Source organism: Stegodyphus dumicola, chromosome 1, assembly GCF_044657685.1.
Source record: "Stegodyphus dumicola isolate Sdum_Otavi_A_Nest chromosome 1, ASM4465768v1".
In the NCBI taxonomy this organism is placed as follows: domain Eukaryota; kingdom Metazoa; phylum Arthropoda; class Arachnida; order Araneae; family Eresidae; genus Stegodyphus; species Stegodyphus dumicola.
Genome location: NC_140768.1, coordinates 231,290,573 through 231,314,046, shown reverse-complemented (window position 1 = coordinate 231,314,046; position 23,474 = coordinate 231,290,573). Strand labels below are relative to the sequence as shown.

The 23,474-nt window shown below is 32.1% G+C and overlaps 2 protein-coding genes and 1 long non-coding RNA gene across 4 annotated transcripts in view; 1 reads left to right on the top strand and 2 right to left on the bottom strand.

Annotated features, from left to right (window-relative positions):
• The first annotated feature begins 332 nt into the window (after positions 1 to 332).
• On the top strand, positions 333 to 10,383 carry LOC146999501 (uncharacterized). Of its 2 annotated transcripts, none has more exons than XR_015043791.1 (2): positions 333 to 424; positions 9,836 to 10,383. It is a non-coding gene; the product is annotated as an uncharacterized LOC146999501 (long non-coding RNA). The 2 variants fall into 2 exon arrangements; XR_015043790.1 differs by lacking the exon at positions 333 to 424 and adding an exon at positions 7,136 to 9,088.
• Positions 10,384 to 10,393: 10 nt separating this feature from the next.
• LOC146999500 (uncharacterized) lies at positions 10,394 to 16,525 on the bottom strand. The gene is made up of 4 exons (XM_085826304.1): positions 16,165 to 16,525; positions 15,947 to 16,065; positions 13,371 to 13,496; positions 10,394 to 13,265 (listed from the first exon to the last, which is right to left on the bottom strand). The coding sequence occupies exons 3-4, from the start codon at positions 13,414 to 13,416 to the stop codon at positions 12,958 to 12,960; spliced, it is 354 nt and encodes a 117-aa protein (XP_085682430.1). The 5' UTR covers positions 13,417 to 13,496; positions 15,947 to 16,065; positions 16,165 to 16,525; the 3' UTR covers positions 10,394 to 12,957.
• A 5,631-nt stretch (positions 16,526 to 22,156) lies between these two features.
• Positions 22,157 to 23,474, bottom strand: part of LOC146999499 (THAP domain-containing protein 10-like) — a 2,457-nt gene continuing 1,139 nt past the window's right edge. Inside the window, exons 2-3 of the mRNA XM_085811774.1 lie at positions 22,526 to 22,684; positions 22,157 to 22,394 (exon numbers count right to left, since the gene is read on the bottom strand). Coding sequence (XP_085667900.1) covers positions 22,637 to 22,684 — 48 coding nt within the window. The 3' untranslated portion in view covers positions 22,157 to 22,394; positions 22,526 to 22,636. The remainder of the gene's footprint in view (positions 22,395 to 22,525; positions 22,685 to 23,474) is intronic.

Genomic DNA, 23,474 nt, shown 5'->3' with positions numbered 1-23,474 from the left:
CTTCGCTTTCTAGCATTCAAATGTTTCAATTTTGTGACGTCATGCTTACTCCATCTATTCTAAGCACATTGGCAACCTAGACCAAATCTAGTCACGTGACAGTACGCTTTTCCGTACATTACGAACTAGTTTTGTATTTACTGTAATGTATGTAAGTTAAAATTAAATAAGCTGTTCTATATACGTATATTATTTTTACTACTAGATTAAACTTCTGTAAATATATATATTTAAATTATTGGATACATTTATTTTTGTATTTTGATATTTAACACTCTGCTTGCAGAACATTTGCCAGCAATTTTAGCCGGCAGGCAGAAAGATTTAACACCTGCAAAAACAAATTGTTCTTTGTCGCACGATTTCATCGTTGTGGTGCAAGTGTTTAACGTTTCATTTTCGTTGAAATTCGACATAAAATCAGGTACGTATTTTATTTTAATTGTTGTTTAATCATCAAAGAATAATGTGCAAAAGAAAATTTGAGGAAATATCTGACATGATTTATAGTGTCGAGAAAAAAATTTCAGTAAACATGGAAAATCTTCGCCTGGAAGCGATTTTAAGATCAACGTGCAAGCGGCTGAAAACAGATCTTCACAAACTCCGACGAAAACAAAAGAAAAAAAAGATGACAAAGAAGAATACTGATGTTCGCTTAGATCTAAATGAAAAGTGGAGAAATGATGAGACTATCAGTACGAACATCGAACATAAAGACTCATCCACTGAAGAGGATGTGTTAGGTCTGGATGAATTTTTTAGGAATTTGAAAATGCTTAACATTGAACATAAAGTTTCATCCACTGAAGACGATGTGTTAGGTCTGGATGAATTTTTTAGGAATTTGAAAATGCTTAACATTGAACATAAAGTTTCATCCACTGAAGACGATGTGTTAGGTCTGGATGAATTTTTTAGGAATTTGAAAATGCTTGGATGAATTTTTTTAGGAATTTGAAAATGCTTGGATGAATATTTTAGAAATTTGAAAATGCTTAGTGAGGTTAAAGGTAGTTGTGTGTTTATTAATGCAAAAATCTTTCGAGGCGGACTGCTGTTACGCTTAGAAATAATTTTTTGAAGGTATTGGGATCTGTTTAGAGAGATACTTTAGGGAATAAAATGTACAGCCTCATTGTTACATTTCTCTCCAAGAACATGCTAGGGTATTAGCACATCTCATTTATGTTAACTCATCTTGAATTACAATCCTTTTGTTAGCATTCATGAATTGCCTAACTGTAGGATTATTATTCCACCTACCACATACACATATCAAATCAAAGAATAATTTAATGTGATCCTGACTTATTTTATATGCAGGCAAGTAAATTAATACTGGTTCTGAACGCTGTATAACATTTCTATATTTCTAACAGTCCCAGTAAACTCTCAGCACATACAATCAAACCCAGGAATCCAGTTCTTCTGTTTGTTTGTATCGAGAGAAGTTTCTCTGGATACGTTTTTAAAGAAAAAGGGTATTTGATAGCATCTCTTAAGTATTCAGAAACATTCTGAGGATATAACGGCTTCTTCCATTCTCGTTGACGTATATTTTGAGAATTAAAAATATTGAAAATACGATTGATGTGCCTAAGCAATTTCAGTGTTGTTTCTGAATTTTCACAATTTATTAAGCCCAGACATTGACACTCTTCAGTTGCATCAGCAACTGAATCACACATCAGTTGTGCTGCAAGTTGTACACTCATTTTTTGCCGGAACCATTCCAAATGGCATTTCCGCAATTTATTTGATAGATGCAATCCTTCTGCATCTTGTACTTCTTGCAGTTTCACAAGGAAACTCCAAGTTATCAATTGAATTTCATTATCTATTATACATTTCTTCTCTCCCAATGTATTCCTTATTAATTTCAAAATGTGACATGGGTCCAGAAATGCAAAAATATTTTCTTTGTTTGAAGGATGCTAAAAAGAAGTTAACAAAGATTTGTTAGTATCAAATGAACATCCTAAGTGTTTGGCCATGCTCATGTTGCATGCAGTCCCATCAAATGTTAATGATACTACCTTGATACCAGTTTTTTCAACTAATATTAGACACTGCTAAACTAAATTGCTTAACTGAGTCCAGAAATACCATCTACATGAAAATAACCTATTGGTAATTTCCAACTATTGCTTATGCACACAAGCATAAAAGCTACGGCTTCTTTTGCGACAAGCAGACAGTCATTGTTTAGATCTGTCCCCATATCGACATAGCCATAATGTTTCTTGCCATTCCATCTATAAGCAAACTGCATATAAGTGGGTATTGTTTAGCAGATAGTGCTTCATGTGTAAGAAGTCCTAAAATTTCATCACTGAAGGCTGGTGAACCATCAACACATTTATATCAATTGCACAAAGTCTGTGGTTGTGGCAAACATGTGTCAAATGTTTCCCTAACATAATTATATGCCTTAGAAGAGTAAAAATGTAGCATCATTGCAAAAGATCGCAATTCTGGTGTATATTTAATAGAGGCAGGGTTTCCTTTGACCTTGGCTATCCTGGTGTTTCAATATTACTTTATTTGCACCTCCCAGTCTCTCTAATATATCCATAGTATCTTTCTCTAAAATCATTATGACTATAAACAAAACTTTCGTCTTATCCGCATGCTACACAGCGGCCACGATCATCAGTCGTGATGTCACATTGCTCACATTTCTTCGGCTTCAATTTTCGTCGAAGATTGTCATTTAAATTGAAGCAGCGCTTTCGCTTTCTTCACATCTGATGGAAGCATCTGGGAAAAAGAGGGGAGGGCTGTTTGACTGGTTTTAGTGGCAGGAAAGTAGAATTGCTGTTTCACCGATTATATGCATGGGTGTTCACTCTGTTAGCGCGGGCTCTTGGTGCTTAGAATTGGAGGGGTAATTTCTAAAGAGGCAATTAGATGATTATTGTGGTATCTGACTTTATTGGAGAAGTTAGCTGTGGTTTCTATATTCGTTAATGTTCTTGATTTTTAGAAAACATTTTATTTTGGATGAATTGGAGTGGTTTTAAATTTGTGTTTGTGGCATGACCCCAGATTTCGCATCCGTAGAGTAATGCAGGTCTTAAAACTTGGTTATGAGGAATGATTTTGTTTCTTAAGGAAAGATTGCTTCTTCTTCCTAGTAGGGGGCGCATATTGACCCTGGTGTAATTGCGTTTTTGTTTTGTTGCTTTAAATTGCTGGGCAAAAGTAAATTTATGGTCAAGTATTATTCCAAGGTATTTTGCTTTGTTTTTGCATTCCATTTCTTCTTTGAAAATGATATGGTTTGGGAGGTCTTTTATTAGAATTACCTTTACTAAATAAAACTGGTTTGGATATTTGGGTATTAATTGCGATTCACCATTTGATGAGCCAGTCTTCAAGTTGATTTAGATATTTTTGTAGTTGCATCCAGACGTTAGTTAAGGTGGAGGCGTAAGTTAAAATAGCTGTATCATCTCCGAATAGCCCTATTGTGATAGATAGATTTCTTGGAATATCGTGAGTATATATATATTATAAAAATATGGAGAAAGTGCTGATCCCTTGAAGTGTACCTGCAATTGTACTACTTCTGGAAAAGAGACTGCTATTAATTTTGACTGAGAAAGTTTTGTTATCTAGGTAGGAGGCGACAAGTCGGATGAAGTGGTGTGGAAAATTTAATTTGATGAGGTTGAATATAAGGCCTTTGTGCCATACCCTGTCGAACGCTTTTGCGACATCCACCTGTGAGCAGTTTGGCGTTGAATCCATCCGTGACATAGTTGATAACTGTTAGTAATTGATGTGGGTGCTATGTTTTTCTCTGAAGCCAAATTGTTGGTCAGGCAGGTAGTTGAAAGAATGAATATTTTGCCGGATATTATAAAATATCATACGATCAGTTATTTTTGTAAGGTTGCTCAGTAGACTAATGGGACGGTAATTATCTAGAATTGCTGGATTGGAGTAAGGTTTCGGGAAGACAACAATAATTGCGTGTTTCCAAATTTTAGCATAATAAGCCAGTTTGATGATGCTGTTGATAATTTTAGTGAGACAGGTGATGGCGTTGATGGTAAGATTCTTCAGAGCAATATTTGTGATTCCATCGTCTCCTGGGGCTTTTTCTTCTGATAATTGATAAATTCCGCTACGGTGATAGAATTTGTAAGGAAAGTAAAGTTGCGAGGTCCAGGGGTATTGCGAAAGTTGTTAACAAGGCTACATTTGTTGTGCCTTCATCATATGGGTCAAGGTTATGAGTGAATGTTTCTTAGAAAGTGTCTGCAATAGCGTTCGCTTTGTCTTGATTGGAATATACGACGCCGGAGCTCGTGTGAAGGTTAGGGATTTATTTATAACTGATCCTGTTGAGTTGGTTTTTAATAATGGGTCTCCAGAGTTTTGCCAGATTTTTCGAATCCTGTGTTTTCTTCTAATCTTATCCTTGATTTCCCAGGGGAGAGGCATAGAATTGTTTTTGATGTTACTGGTAGCTAGATTGATGGCATGTTGAATATTTTGGGTGAATTTATCAATTTCTTCTATTTAGGATTTTTTTTTCAATTTTTGGGTTGCCTGATATCGTAGAGGTTAAAATTTCGGAGAACTTGGGCCAATTTGTAATTCCCACACACCGTTCCAAAGTTGGGGAGTAGGCATTAGTGGATATTTCAAGCATGATCGGGTTGTGGTCGAATGCTAAGGCTGGAATGGCAGAGATGGTGCAGGTTGGAGTTAGGCTACTGGAAAGAAAAAAGTCTATTGTAAAGTGGCTATTGTACCCGTAATGGGTGGGGTCATCGGTGACATGTATGTTAAGATTTCTATTTTGAATGAGGTTGAAAATTTACCTGCGTATTTTATTAGATGAGTTACGATTCCATAACCTAAGTTTGGCGTTGAAGTTGCCTTTCACTATTGCAGTAGAGTTTGTAGAATGTAGTATTCCTAGTTCTATCATGTTCGGATTATTTCTTGGTGGGATGTAAATATTAGAGATTATGTATCTTTGATTGTTGAATTTCATTATTATGCTGTTGCTTTCAAATGAGATTGAATTATTGGGGGGAATTTGATGATCAAGACCTCTTTTGACATAGGTGCAAATTCCTCACCCCTCTTCCTGTGTCCTGGTCTGTCCGGTAGATATTATAATTTGCTATTAGTACTTTTTTGCACGGCTTCAGGTGAGTTTCTTGAATAAGAATTACGTCTGGTTACAGGTCTTGAATTAGGTAGTTAAATTCTTCTTTTTTGCCAAACAGAGTGTTCGCATTCCAAGAGAGTATTTTTAGTGAGCTGCGACTGTTATTGATTGGATTCTTAAAAATAGTTGCTAATTTTTTCTAAGACATCTATAATGACTCCGAACTTTTCGATTGTGTTGGTTGCTGATTTAAATTGCTTGATTCCACTAATAATGACTTCCCATACATCTTTGAGACTATTGAAGTTGAAAATTCCGGAGACTAGAGAGCTATTGGATTTTTGGGAGTGTTCGCTGCTATTTTGTGTTGAATTAGTATTAGTAGCTGGTACTGTTTCTGTCTTGATGTTGTTTCTTGATGTTCTGTCTTGATTTTAGGTGTTGCACTTGGTATGAACTTGGATTTATCTGAGTTTGGGCGTGCCGGACACAGAGCCCGTTCAGACGAGGGCGTAATGGACATAAGTGGTTAAAGCCAAGCTGCGTTGCCAAGGCAACCATCTGTGCTACGTCACATAATCTGGTTTAAGGCTCGTGGTGCAAGGTTGAAAGTTTTCAACTTTACGCCGAGTTTGGGATAAGCGTCGACCAATCAGAGCGAAGCTAAAACGAAGCGGGACAATTTCGCTGTCACTTCGAAGGCGACATTTTTTTTTAATATGGAGCGCATCGTGTCCAATGAAATTTTAATCGGAGTCTAGAACCATCCCGTAATTTGGGATGCAAGATCCATGGACCACAGAAATCTGAACCTCGTTCAGAAAGCCTGGGAGATGATTGCTGAGGATACAAATTGTGGTGGTAAGTAAATTTGGTACTATTCGGTTTCGAAGGCCGTAAAAAAATTGCAACGAAAATGTATGCGCAAAAGCGCCAAATCTACCGTACGCGCTGATTTCAGATTGCGTAAGTTTATATAGTTCTGTATTTCTTAAGACGCCATTGAAATACTAGTTTAATTTTTAAATCATTTTTTGATTTTAAATCCCTTTTTGATATCCTATGGATTTAACAATAGGGGAATTGCCATGACGAAAAGTCGGCAATAGAATTTTGGGTAAAGTGCAGAATCGCCCACTGCTTGACGCGTTTTTAAGAATTGCACATACTCGGTATCCATGTGCACATCAACCTATTTTCACTTTAAAAAAAATTCCCAGAATTGCACAAAAATGGCACTGCGCACACCCTTGACTTTATCTATGTACACATCGACCTATGTTCACTTAAAAAGTAAAAGAAAATTGACAAAAATCCAATTGCTTTTTACCCCTTTTTACCCTTGTAAAAAGCGGCAAACAAGTAAGTGAGCGATTCTGCACTTTACCGAGAATATTTTCAAAGGAAAGGCATCATTCATTATAGAAAATTACGTTTGAACAACCAACGAGATGAAATTATGCTTTAGCGATAAGCCGGTAGCGAAATAGCGATGCAGGCATCCATTCATTATGTTTAGCAATTTTTATATAAATTATAATAATGATCTGAAATAGTTATTTACTCATATGCTTTCATTCATTCCTGTTTAGCCTTTTTCATATAAATTATAATAATAAATTAAGTATTATACGAAATTAACCTTTCATCTAGATTAAAACATCAATCTTAAATAGTTATTTACTATAATACTTCCTTTCTTGACGCAATTATTAAGGTTGCCGCAATTATTTTTGGCAGCATTGGCATTAACAATAGTTTGGCGATTTTTTACGGCCCTCGAAACCGAATAGTACCGTAAATTTTTTGCCCTTTTTGTTTTGTTATTTAGATCGCTAGGTCTTAATTAAATTCGCATTCATACTTTACTTGTCTCTTGCATACATGTTTTTTTTTTAAAGTCCATTATTAAATTTGATTTTGTCTCTCATTATTATGCTGATATGATTATGGGTATATGTAGGATACTGTGAATGATTTATATATATATATATGTATGTATACATGCATTCATCATTTGAAAACCATTACAGTTTACTAAATTAACAGTGTCAGAATGCGATTTAATTACAAATTTTATTTGAATTTCCAAAATATAAACAATTTTTATTTTAACTGCATATTAACAAGAAGAAAATTTGAACTTGATTTATATTGGTTAAAAGATCTACAGCTATTTTTGGAAAATGAAAGTAAAAAATATATAATACTGTTATAGAAATTTATCTGAAGCAAAGATATGCAAAAGTTTCAAATCTGCATGTTTGGCTGTTTTCATTTATCTGTATTATTATTGCTATTATTATTTTTGTTATCACAGAATAAGAAAGAGAAACCTATTCAGTGAGGTGAAATCAAAGAAAATTCAATTTTACTGTATCGTTGACTCTTTTCAAACCATTTAAAATTTCCCTTTATCTTTATTTATGTATTTAAATTTCTTTCAGTGTCATAGAAAGAAAACAGTGTAGTAATTTTTGAAGAAGCTTAAATTAAAAATGAATATTGAATAAAAAGAAAATAATTTAATTTAAACTAGTAAGCATGTGTAATGCCTTTACATTTCTATGGAGCCAAATAATAGGGAAATAAAGCCAGGGAGAAATGTGAAGTCCTTGAACTTGAAATGTTTTAGTTGTGCAAGTTCAAAAAATAAAATGATTGATGTTTGACCAAGCTAGTAAAATTACTTAAAAAACTTCATTACGAACATAATTCACATTCATCTCAGTTACTTCAATAACATATCACATTATAGTGATATGTCATCACATTTATGTTCTAAACTATTTACTCTGAAGGATGAAATTCTGAATATGTTTTGTTTTATGAATGAAGTAGAGAGGATTAGTTTTTGGATTTATTGATTGAATACTATTTCTGTATTATCTTACTAACTTATGTGACAAATTGACATTTTAGATCAATTACAAAATGTTAAATTCCACTTCCTCTGTCAGGTTACATATATTTGATATATGAAACAATAATTAATCCTCTGGCCCCCAAGAAAGGTATTCATATGATACCAAACCATGTTTGCATGCCACAAAGATAAAGCTTGTAGAAAATTATAATTATGCTTTTAAAAAATGGCACCCAACTCTTTTTTTGAAATAACATGGTTCACCAGTAAGAAGAAATACACTTTTTTACACAAATTTTTTGTTCTATCATGAATCCACCCAATTTTTTTAAATTTTTATTTTGACAATTTATCATCATTATTTATCAGAAGTTGTTCAGTTTATCCCCACACATGCTTCATAATGTAGTTGTTGAAAATAAATACTATTGCATTGCTCTGAATTTATCTTTTGTGGAATAGCAATAAAAATGTTTTACCAACTTTGAATTTTCATGGCAGTTAAATAAATATGTGAGCTCTGTCTGATATTTAACTTCTAGCCTAACACTGTAGTATTTAAAACCTGCAAAGTAAAATTTTATAATTGGTCTTCCCAAATTGAATTTTGATTCATCGCTAAAGACAACCTGGTTCCATATGTTGTAGTCAAGTGCGACAGCATTCCAAACAAAGAAAATGGTGTATGTTATTCAGAGCACATATATCTTATTGTCAAATTTTGTTATGATCTTACAATTACTTCATGAGGCATAAGATTTTATGGCAATGGGTGTATTTATTAAAATTTTGCAACTTCAAGTAGACATTTATTTTTTCACTTAAATGAACATTTACTATCTTAACAACTTGTTCTGGTAAAATTAATTCGTGAAATATAATACACTTAAAAAAATTTATTATAGTGAAAGAGCTTCAGTACCGTTGGAAGTGCATCCGAAAGTCATACATCAATCATACTTCTTGTTGTCAAGGTCATACAAGAAGACTTTGACAACAAGAAGCGGTGATGGTGCTGCATCAAAAATAAGAAAATTTCCACTTGCTGAGCAGATGGCCTTTTTAGAGGATACTATCAGACATAGGCGGTAAATTCTGTTTTACGTATTGTAACTACTATAACACAAGCCTGTTAAAAATGTAGAAATTATGTAATTTAATGAATTGTTTTTGATATTAAGTTGTGAATATAACATAATTCCACTTAGGAAAACTAAGTGGAATTATTGAGGATTTTTTATTAATGTACAATATATTATCAGTACATTAAAAAAAAAGCATATTTTAAATGATTAAGATTTATTTTTAGTAATGCAAACTAGATACTAGGTATAAAACTAATTTTGAAAAATGTGTAATATTTTTTTATTTTTTGAATGTAATAAAACCAAAAATGACATTTTAATTAAGAAATTGATGTTCATAATCCGGAATTCTAGATGTCTAGTATTAACTTAGAAAATGAAAATGTAGATTTTGAAGGCCATAGTAAAACTGATAATTATCTCGCAGTGACGAGAATAATACATAGATAAGAAACTTAAATCATGATATTGCAACTTCAGTATACAGATCCTCCTAGAACAGAATAGAAATAAACTTGATACTCAAAGATTTCTTTAATGTATTTATTAATAATTCCTATTAAAAATCTCATAGTGTGTAAGCCTTAGTTAAACTATTATTCAGGATTTATTAAATATATTCATTAATAAATAAGCAGTTATTTAACAAGGTTTCACTAAATCTTCATGTATATTAGAATTTTTAAATTCTGTGTGTAGTGGCAATTTTTTTATTTTAATATTGTGTATTATTTTATTTTTCTAACGTAGCACTCGTTTCAATGTAAAACCAGCAGTGGATGGGCCTAGTTGCAGCAATGCATCACTGCTTCCTGTTGTTGAGGAAGAGATTCTTTTGTCACAGGACCTATTTGATAACGAGGATGTCAATCATCTGGATGTGTCCTGTGACGAAGATCATCAAAATGAAACTTTGGAAACTCCAAAAGTATTGAAATGAAAGGGTCAAAATTTTCAAGAGCAAATTTTGAAATTGATGAAGAGAAATAGCGATATGATGGCCAAAGAAGTCTGTGATGATGACATGCATTTTTTAATGAGTTTTCATAACAAATTGAGAAATATGGATGAAAATTTAAAAGCAAAAGTTAAGCTCAGGATCATGCACGCTGTGTATGATTTTCAATTTATTATGAAAATTCTTTAAAAAATGCATGTTTGTAAATATTTCTTTGTATATTTTTTACTTGTAAATATCTCTTTATTTATTTTTATTGTAATTACTTGTAAATATTTTTATTGTAATATTTTATTTATTTATTTTTAAAATAAATTTATTGAAAAAGATGAAAATATGGTATTGCTATTTACTTTAAGTGCTGATTTTCTTTTCAAACAAACTTTATAAATTCATTTTATTAAAACATCAAATTGGTATCATGAATTGTTGGCTTCGTGCAGTTTTGACCATAAAAATATTAACATTAAAATTAATTTCACTTTAAGAACAATAATAAGTTTAATTACATAGGCTTCGTATAAGTAGTTAAAAAGATTAATCTTTTGAGAAAATGCTCTTGCGAAGTTCAAAAAGGAAAAAAATGCAGTGATGTATCCTTAAATCAACAGTCACAGTTCTAGACAGTTTTGGTCTCCTGCTGATCTTTGTTTCTGGTTTTGAATTATGTTATCTATCATAGGAATTTATTTTTGATAAAAATGAATAACATGCACAATTCATTGCACATTGTATAATTTAATGAATAACACAGCATTTATTATTTATTATCCACAGAAATTTTGATGCGTTAAATTCTTGTCATTTCTCTAGTAGAAATTTCTAGATAAGACATAGGTGTTTGTAATTTTAATCTTTCAGCAAATGAAAAAAGTGCATAATGATTGTTAAGATTTGTAGAACATATTGAGGAAAAGCCTTTTTGAATTATTATTAAATCCAAGTAAGAAGATGTCTCGTGTTACAAAGGTTGAGTGAAGTTTACAGAAATTAAGAAAAGTAATACCATTGTTTACTTTGTACTGTATTCGAATGTAACCCCGCTTTTTTTACTTCCTTGTACGAAGTAAAAAGGAAGTATTGTTATCGCAAAAAGTTTCAAACAGCAAACATATTTCAATGAAAATATCCATTTTGACCTCTTCGAATGCAAATTTAACGATGCATTTGCGTGATATCTGTACATAAGGACAGAATAAAAGACTCTTTTCCTCCAAAACTTATAAAACTGCTTTAAAATGAATTCTGAAGAGGATTATTCCTGGTGTCTGTACGAACGTATCTTGCATAACTCAAAAACGAGTAGCCTCAGAACATTGAAATTTTGTATACAGGACTGCTATAACATGTAGATGTGCACCTCGAATTTTGGTTGCAATCGGCCGCACCAAACATATATAAATATATTGATATATATATCCACACTGTTACCCGGCTCAGTGATCTCAGTTTCTTTACTCTTATATGGTTGTAAATTGTACATTTTTTGCGTTAAAAATGATTGAATTATGTTGTTCTTATCTTCCGGTTAAAGTTTTTATGCCTTTAGTAAATCTGTATGCAATATTTTTAGAATTATCAACAATTTCGAAGTTGTTTAAGTGTCGCTAAGCCTAATAATCTTTTTTTGATGGCGGCCATTGCTTGTTTACATTTGAAACAACAGAGTAGTGGATTTGCTGCCAATCTAGAGAAACGTAGCTCGCAACAACAAAGATAATGCCTTCATTTATTATTGCGAATTAAATCATGCTTAATCCTTTCTGGAATTTTTTCGAGGAAATAAGTGTTTAAGATTTACTTTGTAATTTTTAATACAGATGTTTTGAGTTTTTATGTATTTTTGTTTTGTTACAAAGTGAGAACTGAATTAATTGAATGAGAAATACTCAATCGTCTGTGAAAAACTGTTTCTTTTTTGTTTTGCTTGCTTAATTTCTTTTATATATTGTTCTAACTTTATTATAGTATGTGAATAGAACATGTGGCAACGAGATAATTCTTTACATGATATAAATTTTGTGCATTCTGAGTTATAATATGAACGAAATATAATACTGTTAAGTGAACCTAGAACCAGAGTGTAGCTATGGTAAACAAATAAAGTGAATTTTAAAGAAAGCATTTATTCTATTGCGGTTTATGCGCTGTTGGCGAAGTAGGTGTAATTCAATCCAATAAGTTTAAATGAAATGCAAGAAAAAATGCGTATAATTTAATATTCCGTACAAGGAAGTCATGTGGTGTAAACATCAGATTTTTCCAGAAAAAGCATATGGAATTCAGGAGTGCGGCTTACACATGAAAATGATTAGAAATAAGATGCATACAAACAGCTGGAAACACAGCAAAATGTATTTGGTGATTGAGTATAAAATCCATTGTTGGGAGAATGTTTCATAGAACTGTACAAGTTTAGTTGTGGTTGCAGGTCATGGTGACCAATTGTGGGATACTAGTACTAGCGATAATGATACTGGTAGTGCATGTTCCTTTTGATTGGAAAAAGAAAAATAATTAATGTATGGTAAGTACTGTTTTCCGCTAACTGCTTTCACACCTGCAAAATGGAAAAAATGTTGTATACAGGCTATCTGTCATTTATCCTCAGGAATTTCTTTTTTTTTTAAATTAGGCTTATTTAGAATATGGTATTTCTCCTAAAAGAAATTATATATAAAAAATTGAAGAAGGTTGTATATATATGCATGTGCATGTTTATAGTTTAGAGAGTAGTACTACAGTGCAATGCAGAAATATACCTCTCCGTTCAACAAAGGGTAGTCACCGTACATTTTGGGACAATATAGTTTGTTACCATTCTGAATTCCATCTTTAATTAAAAAGTTGTGGAGGCAACAACAGGCATTTACAACTGTCTCGCTGTTTTCTGGAGTTAAAAGAAGTGGTTTTCTTAAAACCTGCCAGTGAGATGACAGTATGCCAAATGCATTTTCGATGCATCTTCCTGATCGAGAGAGTGAGAGAGTCTGTAGTGATAAATTTTCTCTGAGCATGATAAATTACTCCTGGTCCGAGGATATGGTCTCAAAAAATGCTTTTTCAAACCAAATGCTTCATCGCCTAAAAATACATGAGGCAAAATTCTTGCACTTTTAGAGAACTTTTTATCATGTGGCAGATTCAGCATATTTTGATCCACTGCTCGTCCCAGGAAAGAATTAGAAAAAACCCCTGCATCGCTGATGCGTCCAAAATTACCTAAAAAGAAACGTACAAAATTTTTATTAAAGTCGTATATGTAATTTTTTAAATAAAATATTTTGGGTACAACATTATTACTATAATCTATGAGAATTATTATACCTATATCTACAAATACAAAACAGTAATTTGCGTCACAAGATGCCATCAACACTATGCTGTTGAATTTTTTGTAGTTCGTATATGTCGAACCTGCCAATGCAGGAGCTTTTATTTCAACATGTTTTCCTGAAAGAAAGAGAAAAAAAAGATAAGGGGAAGGAACAGGGCAATTACACGTGAATTAACACGTTGACTGCCACAGGAAAGTCAGGTAAAATACTCCGTTAGACTTTTTAATTATGTTTTCTTGTCCCCTTTAACTTAAAATCAGTTCTATACTTAGTCTAAATATTTAATAAATTATTAAATAAATAATAATAATTAGTTTACAATGTAATTCACCATAAAGCAGCACAAGAATTCATCGTCTTGATAGTAGAAATTAGTAAAATTAAACAAATAGTGAAACACCATATATAACCAAAAATGAATAACCTAGTGAATGTATAAACATCTTAAAATGTTCAAAATTTCTCATATTCGTTAAATAAACACTACAATCCCTTTAATTACAACATTGTTGTCTTACTTCGACATAAATAATAATTACTTAAAAGATATTGCAGCAAAATATGTATTAAAATTGTAATAATTCATAGAAAAGTTTCCAGAAACCAAGAATATAAAGCAACTTTGTAAGGCCATTGCAGTAATTTTAGTCCTGTAAATCTGTGTGTTTGTGAAGCACCAGTGACTTATATGGCTCCAAACAATAAAAAACCTGTGAATCACATTCAATGTTGGCTGTGAAAAGTAAGGCCACCGTTGAATTATCACTGATGCTGCTAGCAGTCAAGGTGTTAAATAATATTTTTATAACTAGGATATTAGCATATAAAATTTAGCACTTTCATTATATATCATATTTGATACTAAGTATTTGTAATGCTTGCGGTATGAATTCGTTGGTGACGTGTATAATGTAATAGATGATTTAGAGGTAAAAGTTTTTGGATATTTTATTTATTTTATATGTGGAAATGTTCATTACTTTTTCGCGATCAGGTAATTTCATATATGTTCTTTTTACCGGGTTTAAAGATTGAGAAAATTGTCATGTATTTTCGTGAAATTTTTCTAATATGAGAAAAAAGCAGTGTACAAGGATATAGTGAAGAGTGTGCGCAATGCCATTTTTGTGCAATTCTGGGATTTTTTTGAAGTAAAAATAAGTCGGCGTGTACATGGTTTATGTGTATGTGTTATTTTGAAAAACGCGTAAGGAGTATGGTATTGTGACTTATATGGCTCCAAACAATAAAAAACCTGTGAATCACATTCAATGTTGGCTGTGAAAAGTAAGGCCACCGTTGAATTATCACTGATGCTGCTAGCAGTCAAGGTGTTAAATAATATTTTTATAACTAGGATATTAGCATATAAAATTTAGCACTTTCATTATATATCATATTTGATACTAAGTATTTGTAATGCTTGCGGTATGAATTCGTTGGTGACGTGTATAATGTAATAGATGATTTAGAGGTAAAAGTTTTTGGATATTTTATTTATTTTATATGTGGAAATGTTCATTACTTTTTCGCGATCAGGTAATTTCATATATGTTCTTTTTACCGGGTTTAAAGATTGAGAAAATTGTCATGTATTTTCGTGAAATTTTTCTAATATGAGAAAAAAGCAGTGTACAAGGATATAGTGAAGAGTGTGCGCAATGCCATTTTTGTGCAATTCTGGGATTTTTTTGAAGTAAAAATAAGTCGGCGTGTACATGGTTTATGTGTATGTGTTATTTTGAAAAACGCGTAAGGAGTATGGTATTGTGCACTTTTTCCCAATTTTGCAGTGAATATTTGTCATGATTAAGCAGTTTTGTTAGATAAAATTTCTAGCATATGTGTAATTCGGCTAGTAGATTGTTGGAAGAAGTGTTCAGTAGATAAAAAGAAAAGAAACATGTCTTTACTTCGTGAAGACAAAATGGCGGCGGGAAAAAAAAAAATAGAGGGTTGCTGTAGGAGAGTTGGTCGCCAAAAAAACGCCAAGTTACCATAATGTAAAGATCAACCGAATTTAGTTATTCTACACTTTGCTTCTTATAATAATGAATAAATGTAGGAAAACCAAGATAAAACATAAATAGCTTGAGGTCATAATGTGTAAATAGATAAATAAGATATGTACACATATATTCAAAAGAATAAATAATAAAGTTAAATTTAATTTAAATAATTCTCTTGTGCCATTGCTGCAAGGAATGAAATTTGAATTTAACAAACATTCTCTATTCATAAAAAGAAAATTTAAATTTAACTAAATTTTAAAAAATGAAGTAATGCAAAGAAATAAATGATTAATTATTGCTGCGAACTAATCTAGACTATCATTTAAATTCTGAGAGCATATATAAATCAAGTGCAAGTATCGAAATCCATGAATAAATATATAATTCCAAATTAAAGCCTAAAAAATTTATAAAAATGCATAAGTGAATAATTCTTGAGCAGGCAGGAGACAGACTTATTGAGGGGAAGTTACCTTATGGCTTGCCTTTTAAATATATATTTTAAAAAAATACTTGCATTTGACTAAGTTACATATATAACAAAATTATTTACCTTAAGCATACAGAAAGCTTCTCAGATGGTGTCAGAGGTTACCTCATGCAAGTGTTTTTTTTTTTTTTTTTGGTCATTTTCTCACTCACAAGAGACAATAAATAATCATACTGTTTAACCTATGAAACAGAAAAAAATTATTAAATACAGCTATTAATTAAGCAAATAATCAATTAAAATAAAAAATAAGAATAATTGTTTTAACTTTAAATACTTACCGACATACGAGTGAAATTGAAGAACAAATCTTCGTTTCCATTTCTGAGTTTCGGAAGAAGCTCGTTGTGCCAACCAAGTATTGGCCTCTCCAAAAAAATATCTCTCGACCATTTCGTTTTTTACCTTCTTCCGTTGCCTCTTGGCTAATGAGAAGGGCAGATAAAAGATCATTCTGTTGAGCCAGTAAAACTTTGTGGGGAGCTGAAAAAGCCATGGCACAACGAAAAAAACAAGCAGAGCGAACGCGGGAAATCAATCGAGCGGGAAAGTTGTAGACATTGCACGCATGCGCAAATTTAGCTTCTCTCATTGGCCACGTCTTACACCTCGTTCTCGCAAGTGTGAACAGGTCTCCCGTATTTTATGACCTTATGACTATGCCTCTATGCGCTTTACGCCCTCGTCTGAACGAGCCCTGAGAGAAATCGGCTAGATGAGGCCCATTGAAGTGGCAACACTTTGCTGGTTCCGTGAGTGGTACTGGACACGTTTTAGGAACATGCGAGCCTCCGCAGTTGACACGTACCCAATCCCTGGTGCAAAGCAGGGAGCTGTGAAAAACTGATTCATGTATATAACATTGGGGGGGGGGGAGCGTTTTTTTTCTTTTGAGTGATTCAATCTGAACACTGAGGTAGCCAATTCTTTTTACTTGATGCATAGCCTTATTTGCATCAGTTTTTTTTTCAAGATGTATAAGAAAAAGGGGCATTGGTCTATTTGCACGTCGGTTTCTGTGAAGAGTGATGTATTTGACGTCGAATCCTTTATCTTTTAAGTCTTGGGTGATGTCCACTGGATTAATTGTAGTAGGGAGGCCTCCGATAACAATTTTGAGGACGTTTTCCTCTGGAAGTTGATAGGTGTGTTTTTTTAGATTAATGTCCGTTACAACTTAACGCACGTATCTGTGCGTATCTGCGTCTGGTGTGTAGTATATTTGCTTTTATCTGTCCTATAATTTACTTGCCAGTTTGTATATTTATATTCTGTATGAATTCGTCAGGTTGTATTATATCATCGATCACTATGGGAGAAACTCGTATTTGATTTGATTTTGCTTCATTATCATTATTCTTATTTGTTTTATATTTCTGAGGTTGACTTTTATCGGCGGTTGTTTCTTTATTCTTTGCATCGTGAGTGATATCTTCTTTCTCAACCGTATGCTCGATTTTCATTATGTCATTGGTCTAGTCTGGACACCGGTCGAAATCGATATTGGAAAACCAGTCGGGATTCTCTTTCCACTCGACAGCAGAAGGGAGAGCGAGTCTGGCACCTTCAAATTCCGTCGGTGGAAATTCCGTACGGAAGTGACGTTTATTGCATAGCCAACCTAAGGCTCCTCTAAACCAGGCTGAATCACCAACTTTTCTCTCTTGGCGAGGGAGGGAACGCGCTACCAATTTTGGCGCGTTTATCGCACACGCTGGCTGAATGTCTGCTGTTTTTTTTTTAAAGTTTTATTTTATAGACGCGCGGCATTCAGCGCACATAAACTTTTCGGATAATTAATTAATTCTCGAATAGTATATAGACGTTTTCACTTAAATACAAATTTCGCGTATATTTTGTAAACATATTCAAAATAACTTATTCTTTAGATGTTTCAGTTTCGTTAGCAGACTAAAATAAATAAGATATGAATAAAAACTTTCAATAGTGTCAAATGGGGAAATAGTTAAAGCGTAGAGTGTGCAAATAAATTTATCTTAATGACATTTTAACAAAAATTTCCATAAAAACACTGTAAATTCATACTAAAAAAAATAACTTAAGAATATGTTGTCATTTTAGTCTGAGGTATATGGAAATAATTGTGCAAGACTCTGAAGAAACACTTTCTTTTAAATGTGTGAAATATTTCATAACATATATGGAAGAAGAAAGTACAGCATTCTGTGTTTTGGATGACTTTCACCAAATGTAATATAAATACGAACTAGAAACCGTAATAAAAAGTCCTTCCTCTCCAATCAGATCACCTTTGTGTTGCATTGTATTTGTAATACTTCTAAAAATCCAATTTTTACCTAAATTAAAAAACAGTTATTCCATAAAAGATAATAAATTTGAACGTATATAGAATGAATTTTGTAATTTGAGTTATGTTACAAAATAATTCATAGTTTATATATTTTATACTAATAATTTAGATAAAACCTGTCCAATTTAAGAATGTGTGTTAACCACATTCTTAAATTGTAAAAGGACGACTTAACCACATGTAATTCATTTCAAAGCATAAAAGAAAGCTTATTTTTTATTTTATACAGCAACAGCATTTTCATGCAGTCAAGTTTTTTTAATTGTTAGTTATTATACATAATAATTAATTTTTAACACATTCTTATTAGAAAGCATAACTAAGAAACTTCTTTTTAAAGCCCCACAGTAATTGCAAAGAATGTCGTTAAATTTACAAAAGTATTGAAGATATATTGAACAGCATTATAACAAGAAACTACTGTACAAAATATGTAAATTTAACATAACTTCTTTTTTAGTATTTGCATAGTTTCCTCCAAATGAACCTTAATGGGAAGTTATCTTGCAAAAATTTAAAAGTATTAAAATGGCCTCTATTTAAGATGTAACTGCATTTATAATTATTTTGTAATTGTGAATAGATTATATTATTGCAATTAGATTATGCACTTACAACATAATTGCATAAAGTAATGAAATTAAGAGTTCACAGATACAATGTAATATAATTACAAAGCAATTATCTAAATTGTAATTATAATCACTTATTTAATACCACAATATTATTACAATCACAATGTAATTTAAATTGGGTACTATATTTGTATACCCTCCACTCAAAAGGAGGTACTGATAAGCCTGGAAGTTATTATCAACAAAAAGCCTGTTCAGGACAGTTTGATGACAATTTCCACCGGGCGAAAAGTACATTCTTAAGCCCAGGCAAATCATGACAATAAAAATCATTTAGTCTCATGATTCACTATATTTCAAACCCTAAATTTGAATTCTGCACCAAATTATTTACCTATATTTTAATATACTTTATGAATTATTAGAAGCGATATGGCAAATATCTTCTAAAAATAACTGTAAAATATTTGTATCCATTAATTGATTCAGATACACACATTTATTATTTAAGTATATCAAAATAACAGTTTCATGTTCCTGAAATACAAAAGTTATGAAAAAAGTTAAAGTAATATTCTTAGAAGCATATGATATTAGTCACCAGCTGCAAAACAGTTAATTTTTTGCCCTAAATACAAGTTTATTACACAGTAGTCATACGTGTAACTTAATAACATGGTATATAAAAAATTAATGATAATAAGTTTATCAGAAATGAATTAATTCTGCAAATAAACTTTCTGCATTTGAAAATTTTCTACACCTGAGGGGAGGGAGAGATCTAGTAAAATTAGATTTATTATAACTTCAGTTGGACCAAATACCTTCTCTCTCTCTATATATATGCATCACTAAAGAAATAAATAAAATTATCATGCTTAAAAAACAGATGTACCATACCAGTTTTTTTCCTCTTGTTACCCTTTACATTGAGAAATAACAAACAGTACAACGCTGAAAAATACTATCTTTGAAATTTTATTTAAATGAAGAAACACACACCATCTTTTTATTTAAGCATTACACTTCAAAAACAGATACACATACCAATTTATTTTCACTAGCCTTTATACTAATAACATGCCATATAAAAATGAAAAGAATTATCCTTGAAATTTAGATAAAATGAAGTAACACAATGAAAAATTTATGCACACGGACATCTTTTTTCTATTGCATGTTGTCTGACATGATCCACAAGTGCCTAAAAATGTACCCAAGGAAACACATTTCAATATTAACAAAAAATTGTTTACAGATTAAAATTCATTCATTTCATACCAGTATTATAAAGATCATGCATGAAACAAATCTGCTTTCCCATACTTTTAAGTAAAACTGAACTGAAATTTTATACTGGAAAATATGCTATATTTCTATATATTAGAAACAAGAAAATAATACCATAATAATATACTCATAGCCTAGCAGAAAGTAACATATATAACATCAAACACAGAAATTTATATACTCGTAGCCTAGGAAAAAGTAATACATATTACATAAAACACATAAATTATTTAATATAAAACATACATACCTTCTAAAATTATTTTACTTTTTGTTTCTTATTGGCCGATGCTGATGAATATGAAACGTTATGGGCTCTTTTGTTGATAAGATGCTGTGTAAGGCCTTTGCATCTAGTAATAAAAAAATTATCAATAATTACTTTCTTAAGATTACAGCATTCTGGCATGGCCACATGCGTACATTTATCAATTATTCTTTCAACTAATTCTTTTGTGATGGCTGATTGTAAACGAAGGAGTACATCTTTACGTTTTTGAAATTCTCGTTCAGCTTCCCTACATATTTGATACATTCCTGAAGAGATGACCTTCAGTCCACCTTTATTGCTATGTTTTGTAAGAATTGTGCGATGCTCGGGTATGTCAGGTTCCAGCATGTCCTCTGAAATGGTCATAGCTGTTTTACAATTTTCACATATGCTTTTTTTTTTCAACAACTTATTATATATGGCTCCTGCGATGTAATGTATATCATTTTCTTCCACAGCTGGGGGCAAGCGACGTTTCACTGCCACTGCAGAAGAGGTAGATGGCACTACAGAATTGGAGATAGGATGCAAGACCTCCTTTCTGATAGCAACCTCTAATTCAGAAGCATCAAAGAGGCTGTGGTCACTTTCAGAACAATAATTTGGATTATTGATATCTGAAATGAACTGTGATAGGCACACTAATTTCAGTGCTCTCTTGGCTTGCAAAGCAGTAGGCTTTGCACCCAACTTTCGTCTAATCTGTGAAAAGGCATTTTCCAGCGCATCTTGTGTCAACCTGCCTGGTAAGAAAAATGTAAACCCCTCGGAAAATAATTCTTTTGAGAGTTTCACAACACTCAATGTGCTCATAATAATGCCAGTTTGAAATGGCTTCCATGCTTTCCCAAACTGAACATTTTCAGTCACATGAATGAATTTCAATAAAATATTAAATTTCTCATCTTGATTTTTGATAGTGATGCCTTTTTTTGGATGCCTTGTAGTCATAATTGTAAACCATTCTGCTACAAGTCTCAGCCACCATGCAGAAGTTAATGCTTCTTTTGCAACTTGGTGTAAAATACCTGCTTTTTCAATAGCAGCAGCTGTTTTTACAGAAAACAATTGCACAGCAGATGCCCCATTCATCGAGGAAAAGTGTGTTGGGAAGAGATGAACTCTGTTCAAGTGATGTAGAGATCTCAGGGCAGCATCTGCTTCTATCTCACTTGACCAGAGTCGTTTCACATACACTGAAGATACTATCCTCGATGGCAAGGCATGCTGGTGGCGAAATTCCTCTAGTAATATTATAATACTTGAAAGAAATGTATTTCTCATATTTTTAATGAGATGTGGTACATCTGCAATACTGTGAATGAAAACATCAGGTCCTCCAATGTTGTAATTTGTCTTCCTATCTCTCCTAGAGACAGACACATCCAATGACGACCACATTGCTCTGTTATTGCTTCCCATATCTGAAACAGAGGCTCTTACAGTTAAACCTATTTCTGTAGCTGCTACTACAGTTCTATGAATTAGATCTTTCATGTCAGAACCTGATGTTGAAGGCCCTGTTAATTCATTGGCAACAATCTGTTTCCATGATGTTTTAAGGCCTCTAAGCATTACAATAGTGTAATGCTTAGCTTCCTAACGTAACATTTCCAATGAATGACTTAGACGATGTACCAAAATCTTGATATGAAGCTATTTCCATTTCGTCAACTAAAAGGCAGCAGTTCCTATCAAGAGCATCCAATGAATGAACTTTTGTCTTGAGGAAAAGAAAACAAATTTTCTAAAATGCCGAAATTAATTTTTATGTCCCTAATCCTCCTGTTCAAGGTAATGTACGATGGTGCTGGATATCCAGTACTTCTGAGGTAATTATATCCATGTTTGCTCAAAGCAAATCGCATCTTCAGTCCTTTTATAATGGACTTTTCTGACCAGTTCCTTTTTGACTGCACAGCAAGGGTTCCTACTTGCTCATCGGACAAAAATGATGTCAATTTTGCATCTTTTTCTTGAAGCTGTTGCTCAAGGAATTCTATTTTTTTTTAACAACTCTTCATTTGAAGCAGGTAGAGTTTCCTAAATTCAAAAAGAAATAGTGAACATGTTATGCTGTGATTATTTTTTTAAACAATGGTTGACTGAATTAATATATTTGTAATAACAATGATTTTTTCAACAATTTTTTTGGAGAATATTAAATAATTTACCACTTCAGTATTTGGCTTAGGACATCTTACTTCTCTTATCCTCTTGTCAGTTACAGATGGTGGTGGATTTGGAATGCTAAAGAGTGTTGGTACTGCAGTTTTTCTTAGTTTTTAACTATCTTTGCATAGTGACTCAAATTGAGATTCCTCAAAATGATCCTGTAAATACATAAAGTAATAAAAAAAAGTATACAAAATAAATAAAAGTACAAAAAACAAACCACACGAAAGAAATGTGAGAAAAGTGTTTCACACAGTGAGGTTGTGCCAAAGGCAGCAAGCATGAACTGTAAGTAAGTATAGGCAATAAATAAATATGCAGGTAATTAAATTAGGCCCAGTATTATAAAAAACTGAAACAATAAACAAACCATGTCTAACATATCAGCAGCAGCATCCTGTAAGCTTGGGCAGAATTTAATTATCCAATATTTATTTTTTGCCTATAATTTAAAGTGTTCTTTAGAACATTATCCAAAAATTAAATGAAGTAGTGTTTTGCTATAAAATTAAAAACAACTAAAATAAAACTTTATATTTCTTGCTATAGTGCTCTTACAATAGATAAGAAAATATGAGTTCACTTCACCCAACTTTTAAGATACTAGGCCGATAAATACATTTATAATTAGAGCAGACTATGATTCTTGTTATAATTGTAGTAATGTTTATTGCTTTAATTGAAATATTTAATTTTTAATTCTCTAATCATTCAAAACATAGGCCTAATTTCGAAGCACAGTGCCAACATGCATTTTAAAAAGCATCAAGGCCAGTTTAAACGACAATTTTTTAAATTACATCGCCACAGACATATCCAATTAAAGTTATTAAAAACTCTAGAACGTAGTTCAGTAGCTTTCTGAATTTGTAGGCAATTTCTTATTTAGAGATGGCAACACAAAATAACGCTTCAGAAAATATTATTTATCATGTATAAAAATCTTAA

What these genes read in the sequence shown, in the direction of transcription:
- LOC146999500 (XM_085826304.1), bottom strand. Translation starts at nt 13,416, where the DNA reads ATGGCATCTTGTGACGCAAATTACTGTTTTGTATTTGTAGATATAG. An exon ending in TTTTGTATTTGTAGATATAG is followed by an intron (nt 13,266 to 13,370) that starts GTATAATAATTC and finishes GTTTCTTTTTAG; the next exon opens with GTAATTTTGGACGCATCAGC.